Source organism: Hyaloscypha bicolor, assembly GCF_002865645.1.
Source record: "Hyaloscypha bicolor E unplaced genomic scaffold K444scaffold_53, whole genome shotgun sequence".
In the NCBI taxonomy this organism is placed as follows: Eukaryota; Fungi; Ascomycota; class Leotiomycetes; order Helotiales; family Hyaloscyphaceae; genus Hyaloscypha; species Hyaloscypha bicolor.
Window position 1 is genome coordinate 3505152 of NW_020194555.1, and position 15598 is coordinate 3520749.

A 15598-nucleotide genomic window follows, 5' to 3' on the forward strand; every position below is an offset into this window, starting at 1 on the left:
AGTTTGGGAAGGCAAAGACATCGACAGCAGGTCTCTCCAAGGATATCCCTCCTTTTCTTATCCACACAAGAAGTACATTCTCTTTACCCAGCATTGTGTATGATATGTGAATCCCTCATTTTCAGGAGGGTCTCACACATAAGACCCTTACCTTTGGAACCAGACGAGAGTCATTGTCATCGTCTCGCCCGCCGTCATGGGCCAGTCCGGTGCCAGCGTCTCATTCGCCGTCATTGTTTCGTCTCAAGATCAAGAAGACACAAAGAAACCCGCAACTCCCTATCCTCTTGCATAACAAACTCGGTGCCTCAATGTGCCACCAAGATGTGGTATTTTCAGGGGCCAAGGCAGCTAATGGTGAGGGAGGCAATTTCGAGAGCACCAATGAGAGAACCTGTGATGAGTTCCTTGATTAGTATGAGAGCACTATATACCTGACATATTCCCTCGAGTCGTTGTTTTTTTTCGAGGAACCGTCACCAAACGACGACGAATCGATTTTCATAGCAGCGGACACGTGAAGCAGCTTTCCTGATTCGGAAGTTTTAGATTGAGTAGTTTATCTAGCCTGCAGCTCTGCACTTCTTCGTTTATTTATACACAACCACCTGGTGCCCTCGCGTTTCTAGGCAAGGAACTCACTCTGGCAAAATGCCTCCAAACATTACCTCTCCCACGATGTTTCCTAGGCACTGCAGCTTCACGACCATGGTATCAGGGGTCGAGAGAGATACAACATACAAGTCTCCACAAAGTAGTGGAGTGGACAATTGAGAAGACGAGTCGAGCACTGTCAAGTCGTTTGTTGTTGCCAACTTGCTCCCCGCTTAACCGGATGAAGTCCATTTGCACCACCTCACCGACTGCCAGATAAGCTTCACCACACCGATACAACATTGTTAAAGACGATGCCATGGCCTTCGCTTTTGATATTTTCTTTGTTAATTTGGCTTTCCTGCGCCTTTGGCTTCTTCTTATATTGTGCCCCGACGGAGGGCGTTCCACATAAGTTCCAATGTACATGTGTTCAGAGAAGAAGTATAAGGGGCCGATAAAGGGAATATCTATTCACAATTCGAACTGTCAATGAAGATCAGTCCACAGCACTGCCAACAAGCAGCCTCGTGTATATAATCTGTTCGCCGAACGAATGAGAGGGAGTGCTGTTAAGTGGCAGCTTGTTGTCAAGTTCTCGAGGTGCAGTGAAATTTCTAAGGAGACCTGGTCTGAAGAGCATGGTTAGCAGCAGTCCGCGCTTCAACCAAATGCTCGAGCATTGACTTCCGACGGCGACGCGAGGTAGATTCAACGACCGCCACCCTTGACCATGTGCCAGCTGTTCTTTCCGTCCGTCCATCTTGTCGAGGTGCTCTTCATCTTTGGTTCGTCTTTTTATAGTCCTTCTCTGGGAATGCCGGCGGGTATTCTTTCTTGGAACCAAAATGCTGGAGATTCCCAATGCTGAGCTCCAATCCACATGAGGAAATTAACTTAACGGCCATGGCAGCCTCATCTATATAACCCGTCCCCTGAGCAGATTGGGAGAATCTCCACTTTATGTGTGCGCAGGAGACTGCTGCATGGTGCGGTGCCAACTTCTGAATACTTGTGGTGTCGGATTCCATTCCCTCAGGCACGGCCAGGAAAGCTCACCTTTTTGCCGTATCCTACTTTCGTAATCGACAATAATAACACTCACAGAAGCGTTAGCTAAAAATATTGCTGTCAACTTCATCCTTGTTGTCCGGCCCTGAACTTCGAGACCAGGTGATCTTGGCAATGTGTAGTTAGAATCCCAACCGAGGACTTAAGTGTTTTATGCTTCGGACTTACCCACAAGTCACTTGTACATATACTTTTATGACCTCTTGTTCTTCCCGTATTAGGTTCATTAATATGGTGGCTCTTCGGGTATCTCCATTCGTTATTCGAAGGAATAATGCCTTCATCTTAGGAACGAGATAGCTATTTTGACCCTTTTTATGTTTTTGATTCTCTGCCGTTCCTGTACCGTCCATTTTTGCTGGCGAGGGGCGTGCATACCTCTGAGGATTCCAAAAAGGAAGAGGTGCGACTCGGAGATGTGCATCATTGTGGTATCTGCTTCCACGAGTTCAAAACGAGGGAACGGTCATGGGATCAATTAGCTGTGGAAATGGAGGTATTTATGACTAGAATTAGTCTATTTGCACCAAGCGGCAGTCTCCAGAGCACGATGGACTGACTACTGAAGGATCGACGTCGGCTCCTCATTTTCAAGCTCTAGATGGAGGTTGAAGACTTCCCGTTCTAGGATCTCAGATCGCAATATACAAAACTGTTCTGTGACGATATGGACATAAGTTGAGAAGCATTAGTTGAATGAATTACTGTCAAAGTTCGTCTCTCGCAAGATCTGACAGAGTTGCCATCGCGGATTGGAACACCAGACTTGGCCTATCAGCCGTCTTTAGAATTACACAAGTGTGCGGCAGCTCCCGGTTCCGCCTCCGCAACAGCCGCACGACACCCTTGCTGACGATTGTGCATCTTCACTCTTGATATAATGTGAAGTGCGTTTGTTCTTAGCCTGAAGCTTCTGCTGCTTCCACGTTCCCGTCCACGTCTCCTCCTCCTTATACACTGCATCGTTGGAAGAACTCATTAACTTCTCTTCTCAATACCAGATATCTCGAGAAATATAAACTGATTCACCTGCTCATGTTTTGAAGAGTGAGGGAAAACCCCCACCTATCCTGGTATCTTTGTAAGCACGAAAGTATATATTCATCGCCCCTATGCAAGCCCAGCAACTGCATGGTATGACAAAAATCTGGGAAGCTACTCCAATTGCTTTTCTCTTGTGGAGTCTGCTTCCATGTCGTCAAGATAGAGCAGGACGTCTCGCACCGTACATATCACTAGATTGCTCACAGCTGGGTAATGCACGCTCGAGAGTCATTTGGGATAACATGCTGTCATCTGCGTCCTTGTTGTCAAGTCCTCTTTCTCGAGTCCGGACGAAGCTGAAGAGCAGACTTATTAGACACCGAAAAAACCTCCATAGCCTGCAAAAGTCAAAACTAAAATATTGCCGCTCCTCGCGGTTAGAAAGTCCTTCCTCATGAGACTCTAGTCCTTTCCTTCTCTGGCTTCTTCGGCTTCTTCGCCAACGGATACTCGAGTCGGTACTTCTTCAATTATAAGGTGTTGAGGCATGTCTGAGCGGTTGCTCTGATGATTGGCACAGAATACAAGTCAGGATCACATCGAAAATGGCTTCTTTCAATTCCCAATTTTTGCTTGACTCTCTATATAGAGCCCGTGAATTCTCGATTTTCAATGAAAAATAAGCGCGGAGCACCTTCAGTCAAATTGATTCCATTTCTGAGTCTGGAAAGCTCGGTTGCATCCTGAAGCTAGATGGGCGTCTGTCGAGTGGGGAGGGTCACGGGTGAGGTGTTTGCGACATGGAATCATGAGTAGAATATCAGCCTTGACTGGCCGTTAGAATTAACTGTGTTGCTGTCAAGGAAGCTTTATTGTTACGATCAGAATTCGAGCCAGAACTCTGAGCCAGTCTTTCAGTTCACTCCTCTGACCGATACGAGCCGAAATTGGTAAGCGGACGAGATATAACAATGAAACCTCGGACGGATATCAGAGGATTTGTCCCAAACATCAATAAAGATCATGCATTTGAAAGCCAATGGAGCAGGTGTTCTACAGTTGGGAGTTTTAGAATCTCGGAAAGCAGAGTTTTGCTTGAATGAAGCTTTTCAAGAAACCAGCGCACTGATTCTGTAGAGAGGCATCTTGACCGAGTGTCAACGGCATAAAGAGACACAACCGAGCCAAGGCGGCTTATATGTTTTCGATCAAAGTTTTAAATCAAGGATGTATTTCGTTACCAAGTCCATATGATTCAGCTAAGTTGTATCGAGTCATGTCGTCATTGTTTGTTTAGAAAGCTTGCCCCACTTTACTACTCTACTTATACTTATCTTGATTGTGCTTCTGTTGAAGCAAATCATACGTAGATTCACTCCACCAGTAGTAAACACTAATAGGTTAGAAATAATCCTCAATCAGTTTATACTTGCATTCAAAATAACTCTTTGGCAATGGGTTAGTTTCGAAGGAAAAAGGATATGACTTCCAGGATGTTTTCGAACTAAAGTTCTTTGTCCTTCTAATCAAGAAAATCAAGGAGAATGACTCGCCCGCCCCGAAGCGAACATCCCCAAGCCGGCAAAGTGTATACAAGCATCCATTTCCCTTAAGCTTTTTATCCAGCTGCGAATCAATCGCGGCACGGTATTGCAGCAATGCAGTGGGGGATCTCCATAAGTTACTTTTTCTTGGACGTTCCAGATGACGTTTTACTGAAATAGCACACCACATTATCTACGTGGTGGTGGTGAAGGAAAAGGGCTACCTTCTTCTTCGCGGACAAGTTGCGACGTTAGTAACAAAAAATTCCGACGCCGACAACAAATCAGACGGTGCGAGTGAGTAGACGAAACGTTTAGACATTGCCTTTCAAAGATGCTTGGCAACAATTCATCCACCTCACCCAACATCCAGATATTCAGTCTACATTTTGAGGAGATCGATGCTCTGTTATGATCCTAAACATTTCCATGTAAACTCGAAACTTGACATTATAGCAACTTTGCTTCTGGCCCGCAATTGCCTCTCGCTTAATTGACCCCGCCCCCTATTCGCTTAAAACGGTCAAACGTGGGACTAATCCGAAGGCAGCATCCACTCCACTCTTCCGACCGTTGCATTTATAATGCATGACGGTGTTGCGCCAATTGTGCATGATGCAATGCCAGATACTTGAGGATACAGTAGAGGAAGATCCCAAATCGTCTTGCTTAAAAATATTATCGCCAGACTATTCAACCTCCATATACGTTTCTCCAAACAAAGTTGTTTCAAACATGGCTCCCACTACAGCCAAAGCCCTCGTCACCCGTGTTGACGGTGACAAGTCCACCATGGGCATAAAAAATATGCCAGTTCCGAAAATTGAACCGCATCAGCTGCTGGTTCGCGTCGGTAGCGTTGCACAGAACCCAACAGATGGCAAGAACGTCCCCTGGGAGCAAGCTTCTTGATTATTTGACATAATATGCAGTCCAAAGCCTTGATGGAAGTGCTTTCGGCAACGGAGCTGTCCTAGGCTGCGACTTCGCTGGTACCGTGGAGAAATTAGGAGATAGAGTCACCACCGTCAAGGTGGGCGACCGTATTGCGGGGTTGATTTGGGGAGGTGAGGTTCCAGGGCTGGGAGCTTACAGCCAATACACGATCGCCGACGAGAAGATCTGCTTTAAGGTTCCCGAGAATATATCCTCCGCCGGTGCAGCTACTGTTCCTTTGGCAGCAGGAACAGCGTGGCTTGCTCTCTATTCAGAAACCTGCTTGAATATATCGAGGACCGGGAAGAATGCGACCCCAATTCTAGTATGGGGAGGAAGCTGTAAGCCCCAAATCCCCGAGACTCTCGTATTTGCCCGAATCTCACCATTTCCCAGCAAGCGTAGGCAACTATACCATCCAATTAGCTCGCATCTACTCGATTCCCGTCGTTACAGTTTGTAGCCCAAAGAACTTCGATCTCTGTAAGAGATTGGGCGCAACGCATGTATTTGACTACCGCGACGCCGATGTCATTGCAAAGATCAAATCTGCTACTCCCAATATCCAGCATGTATTTGACACTATCGGCGACGAGATATCGTCAGTTACTGCTTCTCAAGCTGTCTCTGAGAAAGGTGGTGTTCTGTGTACTGTAAGACCTGGCAAGCTATTTACAGAGAGAGTAGACTCAAATGTCAATGTGACGGATGTGTTGGTTTGGACAGTCTTCTTGAAAGACCACCAGTACAAGGAGTTCAAGTGGCCCGTAAGTCCCAGACGTTTTGCTTCAATATTAGATATCTTCGCTGACAAAATCACAGGCTTCGTCCGGAGACCATGCACTTGGAATTGAGCTGTTTGAGAATATTTCTGGCTGGCTTAAAGATGGAACATTGCAGGCAAATACCCCGAAAGTACTAGCAGGTGGGCTTTCAGCTATACCGGAAGGATTCCAGATGCATAGAGATGGCAAAATATCTGGTTTCAAGCTTGTGTATGAGCTGTAGATCATAGATAGCTACCCAAATCTTTTTATAATTTAAATATACTGAGATTTTTATCAGTGTTCTAATTGGAGATGGATATCGACTTCTCGCTGAAGTACATGCAGGTCACCTGACTACAGCCGGTGAGACCAGTACCTTAATCTTGAGTGTATCAAAATTTGGGAGATTGAGATGGGTGAAAACAAACTGTACGACGCTCCAGGAAGAAATAGATAAACAGTGCTGGAGGATACCTCAGCGACCGTTACGAACCAAAGTAGGCTGGATGGACCTTAAACCGAGTCTTCCAAATACACCATAGCTCAGGAGATCTTCAAACGAAGTGCAGAAGTAATTGCTAATAAACTACGTCGATGCGTTGCTTAGCGGGCTCAGCAAAAGGGGATTTGTCAGATCATGAAGACCTTGCACAAGGGAGACCAGCTAAATCCCGTGCCCACAAATCCGCTGTCGCCGCTGTTTCTGAACTCCCACACGCACACCTAACACCGTTCATTTTAATGCTCTGTTCCCTGATTACTGTTTCATTGTAGTATATATTTTCTTCTCGCATTCCAAATTACCTTCATCAAAATCAACTCAGGATGCCATCTGATAAACCCACCGTCGGTGTCGCTGGAGCGAATGGGAAATTAGGAATACATGTCATCAATGCTCTCATCTCCGAAAGCTTCAGGCCCAATTTTGGGAGCGTGGTCGCTCTTGTCCGTGAATCTGCACCTCAGTATACCAGAGACATATGGGAAAGGCAAGGCGTGACAGTGAGGATTTACAATGAAAAGAACATGACCGAGAGCTTGGCTGGGATTGATATCCTCATCAATGCGTACGTACGAACTTCAGCCTCCTGTAGAAGTCACTAAGAATAGATTCTGTAGCCTCAGCTCAAAAGGTCACCTCTATAAGGATGCAATTGCAGAGGCCCTTCCGTTGACGAAAGTTTGCCTATATTTTCCTTCCGAATTTGGAGTGGACCATGTCGTCCATGAGTTCAACCAAGTATTTTGGGATGCCAAGAAAAGACATTACGACGATGTACAAAAGATTGATTCCATAAGGGTCAGTCGGGTCTACGTTGGCCTCTTCACTGAGGATTCCATCGGCTCGTGGTTTGGCTTCAATACCAAAACTGGGGTGTACGAGTGCGTTGGATCTCCGGATGCAAAAATCTCGTTCACCAGCAGAGAAGATTCGGGGACGGCAATGGCAGCACTCGCATCGTTGCCATTATCTGATGTTCCTGAGGAAGTGCACATTGCAGGCGACACTCGATCTTTCAACGAGATTGCCAAAATAATGGAGGATTCGGGAGCCGGCCCAATTACTATTCAGCAACTGAATTTGGAAGAGTTCAAGGACAAATTGATGAAGGAGCTAGTAGCATCGCCGGCTCCCTATCTAAGATTTCTCGTTGGGGAGGGGAAGATTGATCATCGTAAGGGACGATTAGGGTGTGATAATGATCTTGTCAACAAGGATGAGACCAATTGGAAGTGGACAACTCTGACTGATCTGGCGGAGAGGACTGGGGGAAAGCCGAATGCCTAGATTGGTGTCAAACATGAGGCTAAGTGTAGGTATTGAGTTCTTGCTGAATGGGGGACCGAAGTCATTCCATACATCACGTGATATTGTAGTTTAGGTTCACGTATAATGCGCAGGAGGTCCCTTACCTCGAATACCTCTAACTTACGATATTTGTTTCTTGGCAATGGTACCGAGATATCTTGCTTTCCTAGTATCCTTGTCTGAACATGAAATCCCGCGTCATATGACTCGGTACTTCTGATATTGCCGATATGTGCCAATTCATTCAGTCGAGGTGGCGCTACTTTTCAGCCTTGGAGTGCTCATTAGAAGCCCCTCATTGTTGACTAACGACTGGTTTACTACCCTACTAAGCCATCAACTCCATCATTCCAAACTCAATTCATCCCAACTTCCTCCCTTCTCGATATGGCTCTGCACAAAGTTCACGTGACAAGCCTTGCTCATGTCCATTACCAACACCCTGATTTGGGAAATGCTTTAACATTCTTTGAAGATTTTGGTTTGGTTGATATCGCCGAGTCTCGAACATCGACCCAGGCATTTCTGCGAGGCGTTGGTGCTCAACCTTATATCTATATCGCTGAGCAGTCACCAGATCAGAACCGACACTTCATTGGAGCTTACTGGAACGCTTCGAGTTTTGAGGAGATGCAGAAAGCAGCATCACTTCCAGGTGCTTCAGCGATAGAAGATAATAAGGGTCCCGGAGGTGGCAAAGTGGTGAGAGTAAATGACCCACACGGCTTCGTTGTTGGTTTCCTACATGGCCAAACCCTGCGAACTCTTGAAATCAAAGCGCTTCAGCTTGAAACGTCGCCAAGCGATCCTCATTTCAATACTGTTATTGAAAAGTCCCGAAAAGGTCCCACCCGCAGATTCAAACAGGGTCCGAGTCCAGTTCACAAACTTGGGCACTACGGAATCAGGGTCCCCAAGGCGATGTACAAAGAGACCATGAACTGGTATATGTCTGTTCTTAATTTGAAGCCAACGGATTCTATTTTCGATCCAAAGACAGGCGAGGAAATCACATGTTTCACTCACATTGATCTTGGCCCTGAATATACGGATCATCATGTTAGTAATATAAATTGCAAGCTCTCTCTCGCTTTTTCGCTACTGCTAACACGATTTACTGACGGCATGTAATATTTCTAGGCATTCTTTGCGGGTTCGTCCGAGACTGCGACCCAGGCATATCCTCATCATTGCAGCTTTGAGGTCAATGATATCGACACGCAGACGCTGGGTCATGATTGGCTGAGGAAAAAGGGGTGGACAAACTGCTGGGGCGTCGGACGACATGTCCTTGGTAGCCAGATTTTCGATTACTGGTAGATTATCCATCTATTTCCTCCCCCCCTTTTTTTACATACCACAAACTTCTGATGTTGATATTGGTGCATCCGAAGCTAACTCGCTGTCGAAAATAAAAGGTTCGATGCCTCTGGAAACGTCGTGGAACATTACTCTGATGGCGATCTGGTTAACGAGAATTCGCCATTCCATAAAGAGCCTGCCGGACCGAATTCGTTGCACATATGGGGACCGAACATCCCTCTTGCTTTCTTGTCGGGAAGGTTGGAGGATGTAGGGAAATTGGCAAGGGCGCCTCCGGATGTGGTTTCTGCAAAGCCGGCTGTGTTTGGAGATAAGCCAGTGGCTGTGGTATGATTTGTGACTGGTCGAATCTCGACACGGGTCTGTTTTGCAGTGTTGAAATCTGTCTCATCAACCTGTGAGAGGCTGGCTCGCTTAGCCTATCTAAATATAACACTTCAAAATATCATACCTTTCTCAAAATTGATATTTGACATATTTAGAATTTTTCAACCAACTAAAACCTTCTCATTCTATGTAGTAAGTTTATTTATGATTGATATAAGTCGTGGCTACGATATATTGAAGTGTTTGGGTTACAAATCACAGCATGTCAACAAGCGAGGCGTCCGGGCTGCTGGCTGAGATATTATTACGTATCCGTTCCGCTGCGGCCAGGGACGACTTTCGCGAAAAGTCAAGAACATCACAAAGCCTCACATTGCTAATCCATTTCACCCGGCTAAATACTTATAGGAATTAAAGAAAACTTTATTTAATTATCTCAAAAAGGGTGCTTTAGGAATCCTAAAGAGAAATTAAGTTTTATTATTTTTCGTGGTAAATTATTTCAAATTAAACTGCTGGGAAAATTCGCTTTCCGAAAGTCGTCCCTGGCCGCAGCGGAACGGATAAACTTTCAATTTGCGGAGAGAAAGTTAGTTAATGATCTACACGACATTGAGAAAAAAATTGGAAAATATTATAGCTTGTAAGGTGTGTTTTTTGTGAAGCCTTCTAGACATAGGTATATATCTACTCAGGTTGATCACCATAAGCCTGCTGCCACACCTTCAATGCGTCCTCCAACATCCATCTCTGGTTCTCATTTGCATATTCGATCTGCTTCCGAAATATGACCTTGTCGATGCTGAGTTCTGCGATCTTGCCAGTAAGCGTATGATCGTCGAGGAACATGTCGTATGCCCTCAGGGCGGTACTCATGTGGGTTATCTGTTCCTTTGGAAAGATCTCGCGGATCTTTGGTGGGCAAAGAGAAGTCATGATGAATGCAGGGCAGATAACGTTGACGGTAATATTCTCATTTCGCAGGAATGGAGGGCCAATACATCTGCCCAGAGCAACACATGCTTGTTTCGCCATGTGATATTGAGGATTGATTGGAGATGCGCTAGAATTGGTTTTGTGAGAATGCAGACCACATACTGGAGAGTATTCAAACGTACTAGAGACCAGCTACCGACGAGGTAATCACAATCTTCCCTCCCCGCGTTGGGTTTCTCCTTGCATAGTGCTTGTAAATCCAGCAACCTTGAATCACAGCAGTCAAGTCCACATCCATCGTCATCAAGTTCAGCGGCTTGGGATCCCCATTCTCATCCAAGTCCTCAACAGACGTGTGCATATCTTGCCGGTCATCGACACCGGCGTTCGCTGCGAAAAAGTCCAATCTGTTGCCTCCCCAGGTAGACGCATGCTTGAACATCGCTATTTGGTCTGCAAACACTGTCACATCTGCTCGAATGAAAGATGCATTGGACCCCAGCTCTTTCTCGAGTTCGCGCCCAGCTCCCTCGTTTATGTCGGCCATCACGACTTTCCATCCTTTGCTAAGAAGGTGTTTCGTAGTAGCAAGGCCAATCCCAGATGCTCCACCAGTGATGAGTGCTACCTGTGTTGACATATTGAAAACGAAATTTGAGACTGCCGAAAATGACTATCTCGGACGCCCAGCTTTATTATCTTTCGGGGGGCTAAGGAAATTAACAAATGGACTGAACGGGGTCTGGAGTTATCCGTGGTTTCTCGCCCACGAAACTTCAGCGGCAGACAGTACTAAGGTTGGCTAAGAGCTACAGCTCTGAACTCATGCCGGGGAAGCTTCGTTGCCAACCACCTTGCTAGAATTGAAAGGAAGACTTCCGAAAAGCCGCAGTCCGCAGCTAACGGTGAAACACTGTTTTAGTGCTTGTATGACGTGGACTTCATTTGTATCGCCGGTTCCCCGCATCCTCACCTGCAACCGGGTTTTCTCCACATATTCGCGGGGTAAAGTGCGGCATTCGAAGTCCAGCGAGTCCTATTCGAATTCGCATGCTGATAATTTTCATCGAGAGTTAGGGTATATTCCGTGTTAGCAATCAGCGTGACTGTGGCCTCATTTTCCCTTGGCACTGCGGGCATTTGTCAGAACTAAGTTGCCGATTTGCGATCGCTTTTTGATCTTTGCATTCTAGCATTGAAATCTTTGGAGGAGGTATTTACTATTTATTGTCAGAATATTCCCAAAGTTGTCCGGGGTTGGGTCACCTGGGACGAGACATCTACTACGCCAGAGATTCGTGAAGTTGCACGACGTCCAAATCCAAAGACCAGCCACAAAATGTCACACGCAGGTCATGAAGCAGCAGGAGCTGCACCAGCTATCTCGACGGTTGGAGCAAAATATGTTGAGCCTTCAGCAACCAGAATCCTGCAGAAAGGAGAGAAAATCGATGATCTCTTCAACCGCAACCTCAAGACCCCCTATTTCGTGCAAAGACTTTCAGACCGGGCCTACTTCTTCAACGGCGGGTTCTATACTACCACTTTCTACGTTGGTGACACTGGAGTTCTCCTGTTAGATGCCCCTGAGGGTCAAGGAAAGAGCATCCTGGCAGCCATCGCAGAAGTCACCAAGTTGCCAGTCACCGCCATCATATATTCACACAACCATGCCGACCACATTATCTCTGCCGTTGAGGTAATCGATGCTTCAAAGGCAGCGGGTGTCGAGCATGTGCGCATCATCGCATCCACGAAGACAGCCGAAAAGATGAAGTTTTTGAAGTGCAGCTTGCCTGCTCCCACGGAGACGGTATCATGGCCGAAGGACAGTTTCAAATTCGATAATGTTACAGTCCAGTTCGATGCGTTTGAAAGAGCTGCTCACTGTGATGACGCCGGCACCTTCCTGCTTGTGGAAGAGAAAGTTGTCCATCTTCCCGACCTTCTAAATGGTGACCAACCGCCGTTTTGGAGATTCGGCACTGCCGAGAACACTGTCTACTACCGCCTGAATGTCACCCAGCTCGGTGATTTGGATTGGGATTTCCATGTCGGAGGCCATGGAAATGTGGGCGGCAAGGAAGACATCGCGTTTGTGAAAAAGTATCTCGATGATATTGATGTAGCCGTTGCGGAAGCTATGAAAACTGTGAAGTTTGGTGCTGGAGTGAAGGACATGGAGAAGGTTAATAATCACGCTGAATTGATGGTGCCTTGGGTGGCTAGCCTCGGCATTAAGGTGGCAGATATCATGCGCCCAGAGTATGGACACTTTTATGGGTTTGAATTTTCTGTTCCGGCTAACGCAGAGATGCTGGCATTGTCCGCAGTATCGTATCGTTGAAGTCATCTTAAATATGCCTGTAAATAGTTTCCTCAATCAATGCAATGGTTCCTTGGAAGACTGATTGTTCAACCAAAAAAAATCTATTAGTAAATCTAACTTGGGAGCGGTAGTAATTGCTGGGGAAAGAACCACTTTTAAAACAATACGAGCAAGGACCACCAGGGCCCATGTTCTTTCTGAAGACCTGCATAGGTTAGAAGGCCCGCACAAAATCTGCAGCAAGGTTAGCTAAGATCGGGTGGCTGGAGATATCATTAGCCTCGAGGTGACTTACCAAGTAAAAGTAGCCCGATATTCCAGTATCGCGCAAAGTGGCTGAGTATCAGAATCAACAAGTCCTCTTGAATGCTGGGTTCTTTTTCTCCGCCACTCTGCTCCTTCCTCATGTGACGAGCGTATCGAAGCATTATTGCTGCTGGCCCTGTAATTATGCATACCATTGGCGGCGGACAGAGTCCTATGAATTCCGGAGACCATAACTGGTAGAGTCGAAAAGCTTCTGTCGCAGGTTGTATGTAATCCTCGATGCTTGTAGCTGATATAGCCGCTTTGCTGGGCAAGACCAACGTCGATGGCTCATGTGATTTCCCAAGGAAGCGGTTTGTGCCAGTCAGTATGGGCTCAGATGAGTTCCGCCGAGTCAGCATGCGGGTTGCGATGTGGCTACTACACAAGAACTGATTACTAGAGTCTTTGAAATGCTTCAATCGGATAAACATACCCTTGCACCATCAGTCTCGTGAGTAACAGCCAGTTGCTCTTTCCGTAATTGGCTTCATCAAAAATGAGTTGATCGTTGCTCGCTCGAAATGTTTCGTGAAAGAGCAGTGAGAAGCAGCTCACTACCGTTTCAATATCGCTGATGGTCTTTTTGGAAATATGGGGCTGTTGGCAAAGCTCAAGTGCCTGCACTGTGATGAAGTTGCTAATCAAGAACCATGCACGCTCATCTTGATTGGGCGAGTTTCTGAGGGCTTTCCAGCACTGGAGAATATCTGGACTTAGAATGGCAGATTCGGTCTCTTTCCCCGAAAACCACGCTTCATCCGACACTGGAAGGCAAACGCACATCCGATGTATGTCAATGGAGAAAGGACGCCGAGTCGATATTGAGTCGAAAGCATCGAGCTCCCAGACTGACCACCAAGCTCGTCTTTGCTCCTCTTTCTTAATCCAGTCTTCAACGCTTGATGGCTCTGGGGGCGAGTTTTCATCAATTCTGTGCAATCCCAGACTATAGGCGAACCTCGTGCAATAGGAAATCATGAGATCGCATCCCATGGCTGGCCTACACGACTGATTGTAATAAGCAAGGAGGATGCACCCTTGCAACCACATCAATGATGGTTCGTGATGCTCAAATCCCTGAACTGTCTCGTGGAAAAGAGTCTGTGCCTTGCGTGCAAATTGGCTGCCTCTCTCCTTCATAGGTATATCTTCAAAATGGGACAATGACGAGAATCGAGCCGATAACGCCATCATTCCATACAAGACGAATATTGAAGTCTTGGTCAAGTTGACATACTGAAGTTCATGATTCCTTCGGAGATGGGTCTGCTGAAATGTAGGCTGATGAAATAGTGGCAGGAATACTTGTATCCTTCGGAAATATAAATCGATCCTATGCATAAGTTAGACCCCGATGACATATACAACCATACAAACCTACAAATTGTCAATGACTACCCGAGGTACATCAAGAGCGGGGCTGTCGTGGTGAAATTTTGTCTCTTCTGACTGATATGCTTCTGGATGAGCAATGGTTATGGAATTAGCTTCCTGTTCAGTCTGATACTCATCTGCACCTGCATTTTCGGAGGCACCGGTGGCTTGAAAGGTGTGTTGGCCACCGTCTCCTATTATCATAGCATTTGCGAGAGAGCCAAATTCCGGGATAGCTTCGGGCATCCAGATATCAGGGAGTGCTTGTGTTAGGAAGTCGACCATGTCCTGATCAGTGGGAGATGTATATTCAAGCTGGCTTGTTGTGCTCAAGCTGACAGGACTTCCGAGATAGTAGAAATTATCAACTTGGTCTGCCCATCTCGCGTTGTCATAAGACGGGTTATGCCCTTCCCCTGTTGATTCTGGGAGACTCGAAGTGGTGTACTGGGTTGGTGTGGCACTCTGCTGCCCCACAGGTTGCATGGAGGGCTCAGAGCCATCCCTTGAACCTACACTCCAATCGTCAACATCTGTTCATATACGAGGGAAGCTGGCTGAATCGAAGCCAGCAACTTACTTGCAGATGTGCCGATTTGGCTCGTACTTCTCCGATGATCTTGCGCAGACCGACGTGTTTTACGCTGAGGGTACAAGCATGACGTTCGAGTCCGCTGGCAGAGTGAACATTGCGGTTTTCCTCCGTCACCTAAGAGAAAGACAATGAATGTAGTTCTTTTGGTAGTCTCGCGAAATCATACTGACACTTTGTTTTCTTTCTCTTGCACGGCTCACATGCTCGATTGGTGAGTGCCGGGCGATGCATGATGGCGACGTCTCTCCAGTGGCCGGCGCTGTAGAGTCAGATAGGAGAGCTAGAGATGGCCCCCAGGGTTAGATAGCATGAGGTTGTTGTCTGCAGTTAATCGTACGAGGGCTGCAGTTTTCGGAGACATCAGGACGTTCAAGAGGTCAAGAGGTTGAGGTTGAGATTGAGATTGGTGCGGCGAGTTTGTTCCTTGGGGTGCGCGGACTAATCGGACGGTGTGGAGATGCGGGGTCCAGCGTGAAAATGCAGTCTAGGCCAGATCCAGGATCACTAAAAAAAGCCACTTTTGAGTTTTCACACTAGAAGGGATCACCCACCAACTGCCCACACCCCCTCCCCGCTCAACTTGGATTTTGGAGACCTTAACGCCACAAATTGGAAAAATTAATACGATATTCGCAATGTTCCGAGTATTCTCAGGGGGGTTTGGGCGGTTGGTGGGTAATCCCTTCTCGTGGCCGTGCC

The 15598-nt window shown here is 46.6% G+C and overlaps 6 protein-coding genes across 6 annotated transcripts; 4 read left to right on the forward strand and 2 right to left on the reverse strand.

Annotated features, from left to right (window-relative positions):
* Positions 1–4928: 4928 nt before the first annotated feature.
* K444DRAFT_718138 (GroES-like protein) lies at positions 4929–6137 on the forward strand (the record flags this gene model as incomplete). The annotated part of the gene is made up of 4 exons (XM_024888418.1): positions 4929–5073; positions 5126–5470; positions 5526–5896; positions 5952–6137. 4 exons carry the CDS (start codon positions 4929–4931, stop codon positions 6135–6137), a joined length of 1047 nt encoding a protein of 348 aa, XP_024739885.1.
* A 584-nt stretch (positions 6138–6721) lies between these two features.
* Positions 6722–7685, forward strand: K444DRAFT_524403 (isoflavone reductase family protein; the record flags this gene model as incomplete). Its single annotated transcript, XM_024874352.1, has 2 exons — positions 6722–6963; positions 7016–7685. 2 exons carry the CDS (start codon positions 6722–6724, stop codon positions 7683–7685), a joined length of 912 nt encoding a protein of 303 aa, XP_024739886.1.
* A 408-nt stretch (positions 7686–8093) lies between these two features.
* K444DRAFT_642100 (uncharacterized protein) lies at positions 8094–9026 on the forward strand (the record flags this gene model as incomplete). Its single annotated transcript, XM_024884698.1, has 2 exons — positions 8094–8765; positions 8883–9026. 2 exons carry the CDS (start codon positions 8094–8096, stop codon positions 9024–9026), a joined length of 816 nt encoding a protein of 271 aa, XP_024739887.1.
* Positions 9027–9999: 973 nt separating this feature from the next.
* K444DRAFT_558381 (uncharacterized protein) lies at positions 10000–11327 on the reverse strand. Its single transcript, XM_024876821.1, has 2 exons — positions 10475–11327; positions 10000–10419 (listed from the first exon to the last, which is right to left on the reverse strand). The coding sequence occupies exons 1-2, from the start codon at positions 10930–10932 to the stop codon at positions 10044–10046; spliced, it is 834 nt and encodes a 277-aa protein (XP_024739888.1). The 5' UTR covers positions 10933–11327; the 3' UTR covers positions 10000–10043.
* Positions 11328–11631: 304 nt separating this feature from the next.
* K444DRAFT_627838 (metallo-beta-lactamase superfamily protein) lies at positions 11632–12639 on the forward strand (the record flags this gene model as incomplete). Its single annotated transcript, XM_024882849.1, has 1 exon — positions 11632–12639. One exon carries the CDS (start codon positions 11632–11634, stop codon positions 12637–12639), a length of 1008 nt encoding a protein of 335 aa, XP_024739889.1.
* A 196-nt stretch (positions 12640–12835) lies between these two features.
* Positions 12836–15130, reverse strand: K444DRAFT_627839 (uncharacterized protein; the record flags this gene model as incomplete). Its single annotated transcript, XM_024882850.1, has 6 exons — positions 12836–12855; positions 12917–13305; positions 13364–14263; positions 14312–14816; positions 14885–15013; positions 15100–15130. The coding sequence occupies 6 exons, from the start codon at positions 15128–15130 to the stop codon at positions 12836–12838; spliced, it is 1974 nt and encodes a 657-aa protein (XP_024739890.1).
* Positions 15131–15598: the final 468 nt, after the last annotated feature.